Source organism: Pristiophorus japonicus, chromosome 1 (genome assembly GCF_044704955.1).
Source record: "Pristiophorus japonicus isolate sPriJap1 chromosome 1, sPriJap1.hap1, whole genome shotgun sequence".
NCBI classification, from domain to species: Eukaryota; Metazoa; Chordata; class Chondrichthyes; family Pristiophoridae; genus Pristiophorus; species Pristiophorus japonicus.
In genome coordinates, this window is record NC_091977.1 from 516,012,498 (window position 1) to 516,029,945 (window position 17,448).

General features: G+C 43.4%; 1 protein-coding gene across 2 annotated transcripts in view; it reads left to right on the plus strand.

The window, feature by feature from the left end:
• Window positions 1-17,448, plus strand: part of LOC139277476 (microtubule cross-linking factor 1) — a 354,944-nt gene that overhangs the window by 283,423 nt on the left and 54,073 nt on the right. For both annotated transcript variants that reach the window (XM_070895978.1, XM_070895987.1), the window contains exon 11: window positions 1,025-1,276. In XM_070895978.1, coding sequence (XP_070752079.1) covers window positions 1,025-1,276 — 252 coding nt within the window. The remainder of the gene's footprint in view (window positions 1-1,024; window positions 1,277-17,448) is intronic.

Consider the following 17,448-nt stretch of genomic DNA (forward strand, 5'->3'; position numbering starts at 1 on the left):
TCAAGAGAAGCAGGATTACTCCTCCGGGTCCCGCAAGAACACCTTGGGCCTCCGCTGACCTTGGCTTCCCCCCGCCCCCCCACCCCCAACCTCCCACCTCCCCCGGCCCTTTTGTTGCCAAGCAACATGCTAATGCGGCCCAGTCGATAAAATCGGCCGTGCCTCCCTGGTGTTGCTCCCGCTCAGGTCTGGCTACTCTCTAGGCCCCATTCCCACCCCCGAGTGTCAGCAGACCATGTGACCATAAGGGTCATCACAGCGGAGCCCAATATTCTCCTCGCTTACTGCCCATGCATGTATACTTTCCAGCAGGGATCATTGGATAGCAATGAATAGAAGGAGCCCTGGCAGATTTTTATTTCCTGTGTCTAACCCGACGAGACGCAAAGGTCAATTGTGGCACCTCTACTGCTCGACTCACTGAAAGCAGCTAACTCAGCAACAACTTGCATTTATATAGCACTGATTGAGGATTGGACCTTCCTTGTTTGGCACACTCAGCTGGAGCATTTACCCACTAAGTGCTTGGTTCAACTAAGCCTGTCAGGTTTTTATCAGATTTTCCATGGCCTAACCCCTCCCTATCTCTGTATCACCTCCAACCCCACAACCCCTCCCCCAAGATATCTGCGCTCCTCTAAATCTGGCCTCTTGAGCATCCCTGATTTTAATCGCTCAACCATTGGTGGCCGTGCCTTCAGCTGCCAACACACTAAGCTCTGGAATTCCCTCCCTAAACCTCTCCACCTCTTTACCTCTCTTTCCTCCTTTAATACACTCCTTGAAACCTCTTTAACCAAGCATCTGCCCTAATTTCTCCTCATGTGACTCGGCGTCAAATCTTGTTTCATAACACTCCTGTGAAGCGCCGTGGGACCGGTTACAATGTTAAAGGCGCTATATAAATGCAATTTGTTGTTGTTTTAATTTTTAAGGAGAGTTCCTAATGTTAGAACTGAAGAAATACTTCCAGCATTTACCAATGGCACTTTTGGTATTTGAAAACTACATTTTTATGTGGCAGTTTGAAGAGGGGCTCGGAAAACAGTCCAGCAAGAAGGACTCCGTTGATCCCAAAGAAGTGTTCAAGCGGGAGCGTGAGGAGCACCGGAAACTGCTGGCCGACAGTCACAGTCAGGTCATGGATCTCCACTGGCAGCTGCAGCACTCTGAAAAGAACTGGAACCGTGAGAAGGTGGAGCTGCTGGATAGGTTCGACCGGGAGCGACACGAGTGGGAATGGCAGATGAAGGAGCTGCAGGGCAAACTGGAGCAGGTGGGTGAAAAGGAGCAGCTTGTCAGGGGAAAAAAACACCTGAAAATCCATCTGTGGTTGAAGCGGCTTACATAATGTTGCACAAAATACACTCCATTGACTGCAGTTCTGGTCACCACATTACAGGAAAGATGTGTTTGCCCTAGAGAGGGTACAGAACAGAATTATGAGGATGTTGCCTGGACTGGAGAACTTTAGCTATGAAGAAAGTTTGGATCGGCTGGGGTTGTTTTCTTTGGAACAGAGGAGACTAAGGCGAGACCTTATTGAGGTGTATAAAATTCTGAGGAGCCCAGATAGGGTGGAAAGGAAGGACCTATTTCCCTTAGCGGAGAGGTCAACAACCAGGGGGCACAGATTTAAAGTGATTGTTAGGAGGTTTAGAGGGGATTTGAGGGATTTTTTTTCACCCAGAGGGTGGGGGGGGGGGTGGGTCTGGAGCTCATTGCTGAAAGGGTGATAGAGGTAGAAACCCTCACCACATTTAAAAAGTACCTGGATATGCACTTGAAATGCTGTAACTTACAAGGCTATGGACCAAGAGCTGGAAGGAAGGATTAGACTGGATAGCTCTTGGTCGGCCAGCGCTGACACAATGGCCTGAAATGGCCTCCTTCCATGCTATAAATTTCTATGATTGTATGACTACTAAAGTTTGGCAGTGCACCCATTGCTACTCTCAGTGGAATATTCACTGCTTTTATGCAGAGTGGATGTGCAGTACTGCAGGGACAGCTTGCAATGATAGAGTAGCTCAATAGCTTATCTTGTTTGCAGGACTAAGTGAGTCAGAGAGAAGGGGGAACGACACAAAAGCAAAATACTGCAGATGCTGGAAATCTGAAATAGAAACAGAAAATGCTGGGAATACTCAGAGAGAAACAGAGTTAACGTTTTAGGTCGACGACCTTTTGTCAGAACAGGGGGAATGAGCTGTACTGTTCTTCATAATAAACGTCATGAAATCTTCACCATCCTGGACAGCAGATGCAACCTTACATGTAACAGAAAGTGACTGACATGAGAATAGTAGCATGGTACTGAAATGTCGTACACAGTAGGGAATTCATTACTATTTGTCAGTGAAATCATAAATCGATTCTTTCAGGCGCTTTTAACGGTTTCACGAGAAGTAATTAACATGGGAGGGGGAGTGAATTTCCTCACCATTTCTGGCATATTTCCAGTGCATAATTCCTACTTTATAAGTGATTACACATCAAAAAAAGTACTTAATTGGCTGTAAAGTGCTTTGGGATGTCCTGAGGCTATTTGGGACATCCTGTTGTCATGATAGGCACTATAAAAAATGCAAGTGCACTTTTTGTGGCAGGGAAATCAGGCACAAGATATATCGACCAGTGTCCCTCTGTTAAATTACTACCCCAGCACTCCCTTGTGCTTTTTGCCCCTTTCCAATGATCCGCCTTCATTTTATATGAAAATGAAGGGTTTCTGATTCTGAAGATTCTGGAGAGTTTCAGGAGCAATTTCTGCAGTTGGAAATCTGTCTATCTCAGCCTTGAATATCTAAATGCAAAATGGGGTACGGTAGTGTAATGATTATGCTACTGGGCTCATAATTCAAAGGCCTGGACTAATAATTCAGAAAATGTGAGTTCAAATCCCACTGTGGAGTTTGAAAATTTAAATTCAGTTTTAAAACAAAAGTTGGTATCAGTAAAAGTACATGGTGTTCTGAGATTTTTGCTGGTGTTTTGCCTTAAATTCCAAAACTCTGAACTTTATTCTGTGAAAACTATAAGTGAGTGCCCTTTTATATATATAACCCCCAAAAAATACTGTTGCCATCTTTTCAGACACATTTTTAGCATTATAAATTCCTGTGTTCACATTTATCATGGAAACCACCTATACATAGTTGTCAGACTAACTCTCACCACCAGGTGATTACTCAAAATGTGTTTTGAAATTTTTTTCAGCCACCAATTTTTGCTCAGTAATTGAAATTTCTAATGGCTAAAATAAGGGTTTAAATATACTTCACAATAGCACGATTAAACTTAACCACTGAATTGTCTTTTGTGTCTTTTAATCCCTTCATTAAAGATTTTCCTTGAAGGTTTCAGTCTTCCTAAAACCCTTGGCTTGATATTTTTGTTCAGAGCTGTGATGTCATAAGCTGAATTTGGATTGTACAATGCGACTGAATTATCATTGTGTCATGCGACTACCAGGATGGTAGAAGGGGAAGTAGAAGGATCTTGGTCTTGCTTCATCTAGCAATTCCCATATTCCTATGTACAGTTTGAGCATGTGCAGTGTGCTTGATTTCCCAAGATGCATTAATACCACTCCGTAGCAGGTCTGCTGGAATATTCTTGTTTAATATTGATCAGAATCCCTTTAGTTTTTATTCAAAATTGAAAGAAAAGCTAGAAGACAAAATACAAAAATGTTATTCAAGTAAATTTTAAATTGTACTTTAAAAAAAAGGTCTGTTTTAAAAAAAAAATAGGCTTTGCATTTGTGTGTGAGTGAAAAAGAAAATGACTGCTCATTACACATCTGTTGCAGCTTTTATTTTGTGTTCTTCAGAAGGTGCATTAAGCTGAGAGAAACAGAGGAGTAGAATTTCCACGGAGGTTCTCCTGATCGGCAGAAGATCGGCAGGCAAACCCTGAGAAACAACATAATCCTAATTTGAGTTCATTTTCCCCTCAAAATTTGATTTAGCAGCAAACTACCTCTAATTATCACCAGTGTTGTGTTAACCGGATAGCCTTTGATTGTCACCTGAGTTTTGTTGCTAAGTTAGGAAATGTAAACATTTTAATTACTAACAGCTATCAGGCATAATGAAACACGGGGAACAGAGAGATACACACACAAATAGTGTCTTTCTTTATCTTAATTTGAATTATTTTTTCAAATAATTAAACAAGTGAGTTAAATTTTAAAAGCTCTAATTGTTACTTGTGTTGTGTTGATAATAATGAGAATATTTACATTTTCTTTTACTGTGAGACAGAAACAGAGTAAAGACAGGGAACGGCACATAGATACCCATTTAAAAGCTCAGAATGCAACATAAGATGACATGCAGGATGCACCAGTTGGACTTAGATATTTGCATCAGTAATTTCTACGGGGGGGTTCTTCTGTTCTCCAGTTATAACTTCGGAGGAAGATTGCCGGAAACCCCTGAGAAATGGCACAAATGGCTGTTTACTCTATTTTTTAATTATTTCTTAGGATGTGGGTGGTGCTGGCAAGGCCAGCATTTATTACTCGTTCCTATTAATCCTGAAAAGATGATGATTGACTGGTTTCTTCAATCACTGACAGCAGTTTGACAAAGCCGTTCAGAGAGCAGTTGGTGTGGGAGGGACTGTAGTTTACATATAGACTAGACCGGGTAAGTAGGACATGTTTACTTCCCTAAGTGACATCAGTGAACCAGTTGGGCTTTTACGATAGTTTGACAGCTTCTTGATCACTTTTACTTTTCAAATTCTCAAAACTCCCATGGTGGGATTTGAATTCACGTTTCTCGGTTATTGGTCGAGTAACAGAACCACAACACCACCGCCGTATATGAGGTTGGGTCTCATTAAAATCAGTGAGCTGCCGTTTCACCAGCAGAAGATCACTGGCTTTAGTTTACTGAGACCGAACCGTGAAATTGGCTGTGGGGAATGTGCAGGAGGGAGGGAGATCCAGTGGATTCCTCCATGGAGTCAAGCCCCAGTTAGGATCGAAACTGAAGGGCCACGCCATAGGGTGGGGTCCGGGGGCTCAAAGTTCTTAAACACCTGCTGCAGTTTATCATAGAAATTTACAGCATGGAAGGAGGCCATTTCGGCCCATCGAGTCCGCGCCGACTGACCAAGAGCTATCCAGCCTAATCAAATTTTCTAGCTCTTGGTCTGTAGTCCTGTAGGTTACTGCACTTTTAGTGTACATCTAAGTATTTTAAAAATGTGGTGAGGGTTTCTGCCTCTACCACCCTTTCAGGCAGTGAGTTCCAGACCCCCACTACACTCTAGGTGAAGAAATTTCCCCTCATATCTCCTCTATACATCCCCCCAATTACTTTAAATCTATGCCCCCTGGTTGTTGACCTGTTTCCCTCTGCCAAGGGAAACAGGTCCTTCCTATCGACTCTTGTCATAATTTTATACACCTCAATCAGGTCTCCCCTTGGCCTCCTCTGTTCCAAAGAAAACAGACCCAGCATCTCCAATCTTTCCTCATAGCCAAAATTTTCCGGTCCAGGCAACATTCTTGTAAATCTCCTCTGCACCCTTTCCAGTGCAATCACATCTTTCCTGTAATGCGGTGACCAGAACTGCACGCAGTACTCCAGCTGCGGTTAAACCAGTGTTTTATACAGTTTAAGCATAACCTCCTTGCTCTTGTATTCCATGCCTCGACTAATAAAGGCAAATTTTCCATATGCCTTCTTAAGCACCTTATCTACCAGGCCTGCTACCTTCAGGGATCTGTGGACCTGCACTCCAAGGTCCCTTTGTTCCTCTACACTTTTCAGTGTCGTATCATTTAATGTGTATTCCCTTGCCTTGTTAGACCTCCCCACAGTTATCCGGAATAAATTCCATTTGCCACTGTTCTGCCCGCCTGACCAGTAATAACAATAATAACTTTTATTTATATAGCGCCTTTAACGTAATAAAACGTTCCAAGGCATTTCACAAATATTTTACAGCACTTTAGATATTGACCATTGAAGAAAAGAGAGAAAAAGAGTGAGAAGAAAGTGCAAAAAAAGAGGTTAAAGGCTCAGGTCCGAAGCGGCAGCCAAAATGTGCACGCAGATAGACACAGGCGAAAAACGTTAAAAATAACACATTCAAATTACATTGTAAATAATACAATAAGAAGTATACAATAGTAAAATCAGTATAATAAAGATTAATTATAATTAAACAAAATTAAACAAAATTAAATAAGATATACCATAATTATAAATTAAGCTAAAATTAAAAAACCAGCAATTGAATCAAATTAAATCAGTTATTAGCTGTCTTTAAGATTCATTCACTGTCCAGTGATTCAATTAATCTATAAGAACCAATCATTGTCCTCCATCCTTTAATGTCATAATTGTATTATTTTTTATTTCTCATTTTATCCTCCTGATATGACCAGTAATAGCTCCAGACTCGAGCTGCCTCCGTTGTCAGGGAGATGCTGATGTTTAAATCTCCCTCCAGCTGCTCCAGGCTTGAGCTGCCTCTGTTACCAGGAGACGCTGATGTTTAAATCTCCCTCCAGTTGCTCCAGGCTCGAGCTGCCTCTGTTGCCAGGAGACGCTGATGTTTAAATCTCCCTCCAGCTGCTCCAGGCTCGCACTATCAGTATATTGATATCTTTCTCCAGTCCACAGCTTTCTGCTTCATTATCAACCACACAGCCTATTTTAGTGTCATCTGCAAACTTCTTAATCATACCCCCAACATTCAAGTCCAAGTCATTGATATATACCACAAAAAAGCAAGGGACCCAGCACTGAGCCACTGGATACAGCCTTCCAGTCACAAAAACACCCATCAACCATTACCCTTTGCTTCCTGCCTCTGAGCCAATTTTGGATCCAACTTGCCACTTTGCCATAGATCTCATGGACTTTTACTTTCGTGACCAGTCTGCCATGTGGGACCTGCTAAAGCTTTGCTAAAATCCATATACACTACATCATACGCACTGTCCTCATTGAACCTCCTGGTTACCTCCTCAAAAATTTCAATCAAGTTAGTCAGACATGAGTTTAGTAGCGGTATTGAGGACTGCTGGTTTGGCTACTTTATGTAAACTTTCAGTGGGTGGGGTTTGCATAGCACGAGCATAATGCACTCTCATTAGTGTCAGCTGTGGCTCAGTGGGTAGCACACTCGCCTCTACGTCAGAAGGTTGTAGGTTCAAGTCTGACTCCAGGGACTTGAGCACAAAAAATCTTGGCTGACACTCCCTGTGCAGTGTTGAAGGAGTGCTGCACTGTCAGAGGTGCAGTCTTTCGGATGAGACATTAAACCGAAGGCCCCGTCTGCTCTCTCAATGGACATAAAAGATCCCATAGAGCTATTTTGAAGAAGAGCAGGGGAGTTATCCCAGTGTCCTGGCCAATATTCATCCTTCAATCAACATAACAAAAAAACAGATTATCTGGTCATTATCACATTAGTGTTTGTGGGAGCTTGCTTGTGCGCAAATTGGCAGCCGTGTTTCCTACATTACAACAGTGACTACAATCCAAAAGTACTTAATTGGCTGTAAAGCGCATTGAGACGTCCGGTGGTCATGAAAGGCGCTATATAAATCCAAGTTTTTCTTTCTTAATTCAAAATTGCATCCAGGTCGTATGTGCGTCATACTTGAATCAGGCCCCATGCTGCTTCCAGCGGGAGTCCCAGATAATTATTTCCCACATGCACCAAGCCACATGTCAGCGGGAACTGAACGGTATGTCCTCCAATTTCACCTTCGACTCGCTACTACTCCATTATGCCAAAAATAAAGGGCACTAAAGAGACTATAATCAGCCCATCTTCTCTGTTTTACAAAACAAGTCAATAAGAATTTGTGCCTGAATAAAACTTTTCCTCAAGTACTTTTTGAAAATAACAAAATAGATTTTGTTAGGGACTCAGGGAGAAACAAAGATGCTACTGGTGTATTCCTGGAAAGTTGTGCACACTGCCAGATGTTCTGTCTGCAGGATCTATCTTCAGCTAACGGAGTCACAAAAATAATTCAGTTGATAAATTTAATCATGTTATGGTGAAATATGTAATGTTTTGATTCTTTTGATTTTGTTTTAACATTTTACTTTGGACATTAAAAATTTCAGTTACTGAGAAAAAAATTTATTGCCGAGAGTTTTTTGAGAACGTGTATTGAGTGCATCAATTGGTTAATCAACATGCCATGATGATGAATGTCAAGTGTGTACATAGGAATTTACAGTGTGAAAAATTGGTACCAAAGTGCGAGCAATAAACATGACAACAGGAGGTTAGATTTGTAGACAGCAATTGCATACAACAACAACTTGTATTTATATAGCATCTTTTAACATAGTGAAACATCCCAAGGCACTTCACAGGAGTCTTATAAGACAAAAATTTGACTCCGAGCAACATAAGAAGAAATTACGGTAGGTGACCAAACACTTGGTCAAAGAGATAGATTTTAAGGAGCGTCTTTAAGGAGGAAAGAGAGCTAGCAAGGTGGAGAGGTTTAGGCAGGGAGTTCCAGAGCTTGGGGCCGAGGCAACAGAAGGCAACAATGGTTGAGTGATTATAATCAAGGATTCTCAAGAGGGCAGAATTTGAGGAGCGCAGATATCTCGGGGGGGGGGGGGGTGGAGGCTGAAGGAGATTACAGAGATAGGGAGGGGCAAGGCCATGAAGTGATTTGTAAACAAGGATGAGAATATTGAAATCGAGACGTTGCCTAACCGGGAGCCAATGTAGGTCATTGACCACAGGGGTGAGGGGTGAACGGGACTTGGTGCGAGTTATGACATGGACTGCCGGGATTTGGGTGACCTCAAGTTTACGAAGGGGAGGGATTTTAATTACTTACAGGTCTGTGCCTAGGAAACCAGTGGTTTCAGTTAGATTCCTGCCTGTCCACAGCAGAATAACATCTGTATATTACAGTAAAAATCTTGGGGTCAATTTCAACCCTACTTTCCCATTGGAAACTGGGCGTGCAGGCGGTTAACTTGACCATGCGACTTACGTGCCCATGCCCTGCCTGGACCTTGTCATCATCAATTTTAACCTGATCTTCTCAGCAGACAATAAAAGCTTCCAGCTGAAACCAGTGGGCTTCCTCTTTAAATATGCACGTTGCCGTCAGATGATGTAATCGGGCCTCAACCACGATTTTAACTCTGACCTAAGTGGGGAAGTTACTCTTTTCCTGCTGGGTAAAGTCAAGTGAGAAGAGGATCAATAGCAGAGGAGGCCATTGTAACTTCCGAGCCTCATCAACATGCTGACTTCCCGCCCGGAATGAGCGACAACAGGGCGGGAAGTGAACACTTGCCTGCAGAGATTCCTGTGTCGCTTGGCCGCCCGCTGGCACTCGGTTAAGTCTAAGAGGAGGAGGAGGGGTCTCACAGTACAGAAGGTGGGGGGGGGGGGTCTGGAGCAGGGAGGCCTAAACCTCATGTGGCCTTGAGGAGCAAGTCTGCTCTCGTCAGGCTGCACAGAGGCAAGTGAAACTTTGGCCTGGATTTTCGGCTTTTAAGATTTCGGGGGTGAGGGGGCGGTTAATGACGGCAGGGCGGTCCTGATACCGCCTGGAAAAAGCTTGCGCCTCTGTCAGCAAAATTGGGCAGCTTGGCCCTGAATGTGGGGCGGAGCACTAGGGGGGGTGCAGGCGATGCACACCTCTGTTTGGGCGCTAGGCCGGCTTAGCATGTGAAAATCCCGAGGTAAACAGCCAACCTCGGAGCGCTCTAAGAGAGGCCTGGGGAGAAAATAACCCCACCAAAAACATTCCCAATAAATAACTCACGCCACCACAACATAAATCGCAAAAAAAAACAATCACATTTACCTGAGGTGGACATTACTTACTGCACTGCAACCACTAGAGATCGGACCGCCCACTTTCACAGGCCGTCCCAGCACGACCTCTGGGCATCGTGCCCGGTTGCAATCTCATATGCCCCCCATTTGTTCCCCCCGGGGTCGCTAACGGGAGGTGCAAATTAGTTGAATTTCTAGCCCTTTGGAGCCAGCAGTGGGAGGGGACCAGCATCCAACCATACTTAGTGATATGCACGTCCTCGCTCGCATGATGACGTAGTCGAGCAGATGCCAGTGCTTCGAGCGAAGGTGTTGTCGTGATATGTTGTACTTGTCCCTCTGATGGAACAAGGTGTTGGTGATGACAAGGACATGTTCTAGGCCTTTTGTCAGGAGTAGGGTACTGCTGGAGTTGGTTTTGCCTACCCTCTCTCTGCCGATCACACCTTCCCAGAGGTCTGTAAGCGCTCTACTCGAAACTCCTACATGGCAAGTGAGCCCCAGTTGGGCAGAGGAAGCATTTCAAGGACACCCTCAAAGCCTCCTTGATAAAGTGCAACATCCCCGCCGTTACCTAGGAATCTCTGGCCCAAGACCGCCCAAAATGGAGGAAGAGCATCCGGGAGGGCGCTGAGCACCTCGCGTCTTGTCGCCGAGAGCATGCAGAAAACAAGCGCAGACAGCGGAAGGAGTGTGCGGCAAACCAGACTCCTCACCCACCCCTTCCTTCAACCACTGTCTGCCCCACCTGTGACAGAAACTGTAATTCCCTTTTTGGACTGTACAGTCACCTGAGAACTCACTTTTAGAGTGGAAGCAAGTCTTCCTCGATTTCGAGGGACTGCCTATGATGATACCGAGTGGTGTCAGCAGATATAATTGTCATAATATATTACACACCCTTAAGGCGGTAGAGTTGGGAGTGGCCTAGAGACAAGGACAGAGAAATAACAGATGGAAGATGCCAACAGAACCAAACAGGAGATAGAATGTAACAGTGAACCAGATGGTTTCCTGAGTCATTTGCTAATAGAGCCTAGACAGTCTGACAGTGCTCTCACACCTGTTTCATTTGGAAATGCACATAATACATTCAAAATAACCCTCCACTTAAATACAATGCTCAAGTGCCTTGATATTAGGACTGGCCTCATTGTTATTAAACTGTAATAAGTGAACATCAAAACCAGCGCAGAAACTAAAATGGGAGCATGTGCTGTGCAAATAGAGTGACTTAGCCTTAAACTGACATAAGCACCGCTGCTGTTTGATTTATGACTATCTTGTTGGCTGCGATTGCAGTATGTAGGTTACAAAATGGTTGATTCATCTTCAGTCAAAACAGAAAATGCTGGAACTGCACACTTGAAGAAGGTCACTGAAATGTTAACCTCTCTTTTCTCTTTCAGATGCTGACTAACCTGTTGTTCATTTCCAGATTTTCTACATCCACACTTGTAACTTTGATATTTCTTCAAATCTGTTGACGCCAGCCCTTCACGGAGAGCTGAAGTGTGAAAGTGCAGGGGCAGGTTCAATTGACAGTCAGGAATGCGAAAAATTTCACTTTTCAGAAGCTCAGCATTGCTCTAGAATGTGGCTGGGAACATCTGGCAGAGATCTGTTAGAATTATTAGTTAGAAACTTCTAGATGCAAAAGATCCAGTTGCAGCTCGAAATCGAATTTAAAAGAAAAAATATCAATGAATAATACAATAGAGAGTTTTGTGGTTTCCAGTATCTGCTTTGCAACACACATAGAGGTAGCAGCGATGTAACCGTGTACAGTCAGTCTACAGTCAGCTTCCTGCACCATTAGTCTTTGTGGATTAAAGGATGTCTGATGTGAATCAGTTCTCTGCCTGCCCCTGTTTGATAATGAAATTTAAAAAATCTTTGACCGACCGCAAACCCTTACCAACAGCTGAAAGCCAATTCTTTTTAATAGCGTGGATTGAGCTTCTCAGTGGTGCGGGGGTGGGGGTGTTTTGAGAATAACCAAACAGTAGCTGTAGAAGAAAGATTAAAGCGAGCTCCCAACATGGGAAAAATCCACATTTTATGAAGCTGCTCAGACTCTTGAGTATCTTCGTCAGTGATTGTGTTGTATCATAGGCACTTAACACAAAGCAAGGCCTCGAGGGAAGTGACATGGGGTTGGCCGTTGAACGAAACTTGCTGTGTTCAAATGTGAATCCTGTGTCACAACCCGTGTTCGTAACAGCTGGGAGTTGTTGAAAACAACATAATGGTGTCACTGTCCGGGGTATTCGGTCTCCTGAGGGTTTTAAGGTCTATCGACTTCCTCTGAAGGCAGCTTGCTTTAGTCAGTGTCTTAAAACTTGGGACAGGAGTTGGGGCACTCTCGTGCTTGCATCCGCTGCTTAAAACCTTCTCGCCACCCCATTCATGCTGCATATGAAACGGATGCTACTGTCAAAAGATTAGACATTTGGCACATTTCTGTTAAGAAATTTGTGCTTACGATCTCTGTGTTTTACACGGTTATTGTTAGTGCATTGTGCTCTGCCTAACACAGCAATGCTGAGCTATGGAAAGCAGTGCTGAAGTGAGTTGAATCACCCATTCTTCATGACCGTTCACTCCAGAATTTGAATCTCTTGTGCAAGAGCTATTTGGTTCAATAACACAAACAAACATTTCTCCTCCGAAGAGCAACGAGGGGAGTGGTAAGCCCGGCACTTGGCTGATCTTTCCACAAGGAAACACTTCCCAATCCTGTCTCCCTCAGGGCCTCACTGTAATTGAGACATGAGCTCCTTGATTACATTTCTTTAGATACAGTAATAATAATCTGAAGTCTTTAGATGAGGAAGATAGTATTGGTTTAATAGGAACAGAGTTTTTTTTATATGGCCTTTTATTTTTTACACGTCTCATTTGGCCATTTGCCTTTGCCAGTCTAACGCTAAAGGAATGGTTGCATATTCCAACAGCAATGCAACTTGAATATATAAAGTACTCTGTCATAGTTTCTAGCCACACTTCCAGCACTGAAGGCAAAGTCAGCAAGATTTTGTTTCCCGCAAATGGCCAGAGTGAAACCTGTGGGGGGAGGGGGTAGATAATGGGCCAAATATTGCGGTCGGAGGCTTCCTGCAGGCGGATGCCATCGACTAAAAAATTGTTTTATGAAAGTACCTGATGGGTGGACCCGGAGGAACGTACACTTGCGCTCCGAGGCCTTGCTGCACAGTCCAGCGTAGGTGCCCAAGTATTCCAGGAGCTTATGTGCAGCGTAGGATCACGTGGGCCGGATCAACCAATGAAAATGGTATTTCCCCAAAAACACAAACATTTTAAATAAATAAGAAAAACGCTTCATATATTTAAAATTAATTGAAATGGAATTTAATTAAATGTTTCAGACAAAAATAAAGTTTTTTTTATAATTTTGGTAACATGTTTTAATAGGGGTAAAAAATCAACTTACCTTAATGGACAGGGTTTCTAATATACACATTATTGATAAAATTTAAATTTTCTATCTTTTGAAAATCTTACGCTGGTAAAAGCAGGCCTTAAGCATTTACCAGGTGTAAGAGTTTGAAAGACAGTCGCTGGGCAGGAGTTGGGCAAATAGCCCAAATCTCCACCCAGAAAGGCCCTTCTGGGGATGCGTTGAACTATCAAGAGAAATTTTGGCAGTTTGCAAGTGCCGGGTTTTGACGCATGCGCATTACGCTCCGAGAACCGACACTTGTAGGCCCCTACAGGTGCGTGCACATATTGTACCCGCCCAGAGAGACTGTGATTTTTGGCACGCTATGTTTACTGGCCTTTCACCAGAAAACCTTGCTGCTGCTTGTGCTTTTAAGTTGTATGTTTGGAGGACCGACCATCGTGGTGACGAGCAGGCTTGAAGGACCAGCTGGTCTTTTCCTGCCCATCAATATTGTATGTTCAGATATTTTTTTATTTTAAAACATATTCATAATTTTAACAGTGGTCACAATTTTCATAATGATCATTGACAATAAACGAGCTAGGCAAGTGTTAATGCATTAAATAAAAAGTACTTGCAGAGATGATAACGACCTACCAACAAAGTTCAGTGAACAGGGTTCTATATCAATGATTTGGATGAGGGGACCAAATTTAATATATCCAAATTTGTTGACGATTCAAAGCTAGGTGGGAATGTAAGTTGTGAGGAGGATACAAAGAGGCTTCAAGGGGATATAGAGTGGGCAAGAACATGGCAAATGGAACATAGTGTGGAGAAATGTGAAGTTATCCACTTTGGTGGGAAAAATAGAAAAGCAGAGTATTTTTTAAACGGTGAGAGATTGGGAAATGTCGGTGTTCAGAGGGACCTGGGTTTCCTTGTACATGAATCACTGAAAGTTAACATGCTGGTACAACAAGCAATTCGGAAAGCAAATGGTATGTTGGCCTTTATTACAAGAGGATTTGAGTATAAGAAGTTTTACTACAATTATATAGGGCCCTGGTGAGACCACACTTGGAGTACTGTGTACAATTCTGGTCTCCTTACCTAAGGAAGGATATACTTGCCATAGAGGGAGTGCAACAAAGGTTCACTAGACTGATTCCTGTGATGGGGGGGGATTGTGCTATGAGGAGAGATTGAGCAGACTAGGCCTATATTCCTTAGAGTTTAGAAGAATGAGAGGTGATCTCATTGAAACATATAAAATTCTGACAGGGCTTGACAGGGTAGACGCAAGGAAGAGTATAGAAAGTCCAGGGGTGAAATTAAAAAGGATATTAGGAAAACAAACAGAGAGCATGAAAAATTCTTGGCAAGTAAAATAAATGAAAACCCAAAGATGTTTGATAAATATATTAAGAGCAAGAGGTTAACTAAAGAAAGGGTGGGGACCAGTTTCTTTTTCTTTTCTCTATCAGTAAGTAACCTTTAGCATTATTGTTGCCAAATTAAGTTAATCTAGGGGTTAAGTCATGGCAGGAGAGCTCAGACATGTGTTATGCTCCTCTTGTACTATGTGGGAAGTCAGGGACAGTTCCAGTGTCCCTAACAATTACATATGCGGGAGGTGTATCCGGCTGCAGCTCCTGACAGACCGGACTGTGGCATTGGAGCTGCGGGTGGATTCACTCTGGAGCATCCACGATGCTGAGAATGATGTGAAAAGTACGTTTAGTGAGTTGGTCTTACCGCAGGTAAAGGTTAGACAGTCAGATAGGGGGTAGGTGACCAACAGGAAGAGCAGTGGAAGGAATGTAGTGCAGGGGTCCCCTTCGGTCATCCCCGTGCAAAACAGATACACCGCTTTGGGTACTGTTGAGGGGGATGACTCATCAGGGGACAGCAGCAGCAGCCAAGTTCATGGCATCGTGGGTGGCTCTGCTGCACAGGAGAGCTGGAAAAAGAGTGGGAGAGCTATAGTGATAGGGGATTCAATTGTAAGGGAAATAGATAGGAGTTTCTGCGGCCGCAACCGAGACTCCAGGATGGTATGTTGCCTACCTGGTGCAAGGGTCAAGGATGTCTCGGAGCGGGTGCAGGACATTCTGAAAAGGGAGGGTAAACAGCCAGTTGTCGTGGTGCATATAGGTACCAAAGATATAGGTAAAAAATGGGATGAGGTCCTACAAGATGAATTTAGGGAGCTAGGAGCTAAATTAAAAAATAGGACCTCAAAAGTAGTAATCTCAGGATTGCTATCAGTGCCACGTGCTAGTCAGAGTAGGAATCGCAGGATAGCTAAGATGAATACGTGGCTTGAGGAGTGGTGCAGCAGGGGGGGGATTCAAATTCCTGGGACATTGGAAGCGGTTCTGGGGGAGGTGAGACCAATGCAAACCGGATGGTCTGCACCTGGGCAGGACAGGAACCAATGTCCTAGGGGGAGTGTTTGCTAGTCCTATTGGGGAGGGGTTAAACTAATATGGCAGGGGAATGGGAACCTGTACAAGGAGACAGAGGGAAGTAGAATGGGGGCAGAAGCAAAAGATAGAAAGAAGAAAAGTAAAAGTGGAGGGCAGAGAAACCCAAGGCAAAAAGCAAAAAGGGCCACATTACAGCAAAATCCTAAATGGGCAACAGGTGTTAAAAAGACAAGCCTGAAGGCTCTGTGCCTCAATGCGAGGAGTATTCGGATTAGAAATGTTTCTATGTATTCGGAATAAGGTGGACGAATTAACTGCGCAGATAGCAGTTAACGGATATGATGTAATTGGCATCACGGAGACATGGCTCCAGGGTGACCAAGGCTGGGAACTCAACATTTAGGAAGGATAGACAGAAAGGAAAAGGAGGTGAGGTGGCGTTGCTGGTTAAAGAGGAAATTAACGCAATAGTAAGGAAGGACATTAGCTTGGATGATGTGGAATCTGTATGGGTGGAGTTACAGAATACCAAAGGGCAGAAAACGCTAGTGGGAGTTGTGTACAGACAACCAACATTAGTAATGAGGATGGGGACAGCATCAAACAAGAAATTAGGGATGCGTGCAATAAAGGTACAGCAGTTATCATGGGCGACTTTAATCTACATATTGACTGGGCTAACCAAACTGGTAGCAGTGCGGTGGAGGAGGATTTCCTGGAGTGTATTAGGGATGGTTTTCTAGACCAATATGTCGAGGAACCAACCAGGGAGTTGGCCATCCTAGGTTGGGTGATGTGTAATGAGAAAAGACTAATTAACAATCTTATTGTGCGAGGTCCCTTGGGGAAGAGTGACCATAATATAGTAGAATTCTTTATTAAGATGGAGAGTGACACAGTTAATTCAGAGACTAGGTTCCTGAATTTGAGGAAAGGTAACTTCGATGGTATGAGACGTGAATTGGCTAGAATAGACTGGCGAGTGATACTTAAAGGATTTACGGTGGATAGGCAATGGCAAACATTTAAAGATCACATGGATGAACTTCAACAATTGTACATCCATGCCTGGAGTAAAAATAAAACGTGGAAGGTGGCTCAACCGTGGCTAACAAGGGAAATTAGTGTTAAATCCAAGGAAGCGGCATAGAAATTGGCCAGATAAAGCAACATACCTGAGGACGGGGGGAATTTTGTAATACAACAGAGGAGGACAAAGGGTTTAATTAGAAGGTGGAAAATAGAGTTTGAGGGGACGCTTGCTGGGGACATAAAAACTGACTGCAAAAGCTTTGAAAGATATGTGAAGAGAAAAAGATTCGTGAAAACAAACGTAGTTCCCTTGCAGTCAGATTCAGGTGAATTTATAATGGGGAGCAAAAAAATGGTGGACCAGTTGAACAAATAATTTAGTTCTGTTTTCATGAAGGACGACACAAATAACCTTCCGGAAGTACTAGGGGACCAAGGGTCTAGAGAGAAGGAGGAACTGAAGGATATCTTTATAAAGTGGGAAATTGTGTTCGGGAAATTGATGGAATTGAAGGCCGATAAATCCCCGGGGCCTGATAGTCTGCATCCCAGAGTACTTAAGGAAGTGGCCATAGAATAGTGGATGCATTGATGATCATTTTCCAACAGTCTATTGACTCTAGATCAGTTCCTATGGACTGAAGGGTAGCTAATGTAACACCACTGTTTAAAAAAGGAGGGAGAGAGAATGCGGGTAATTTTAGACCGGTTAGCCTGCCATCAGTAGTGGGGAAAATGTTGGAATCAATTATTAAAGATAAAATAGCAGCGCATTTG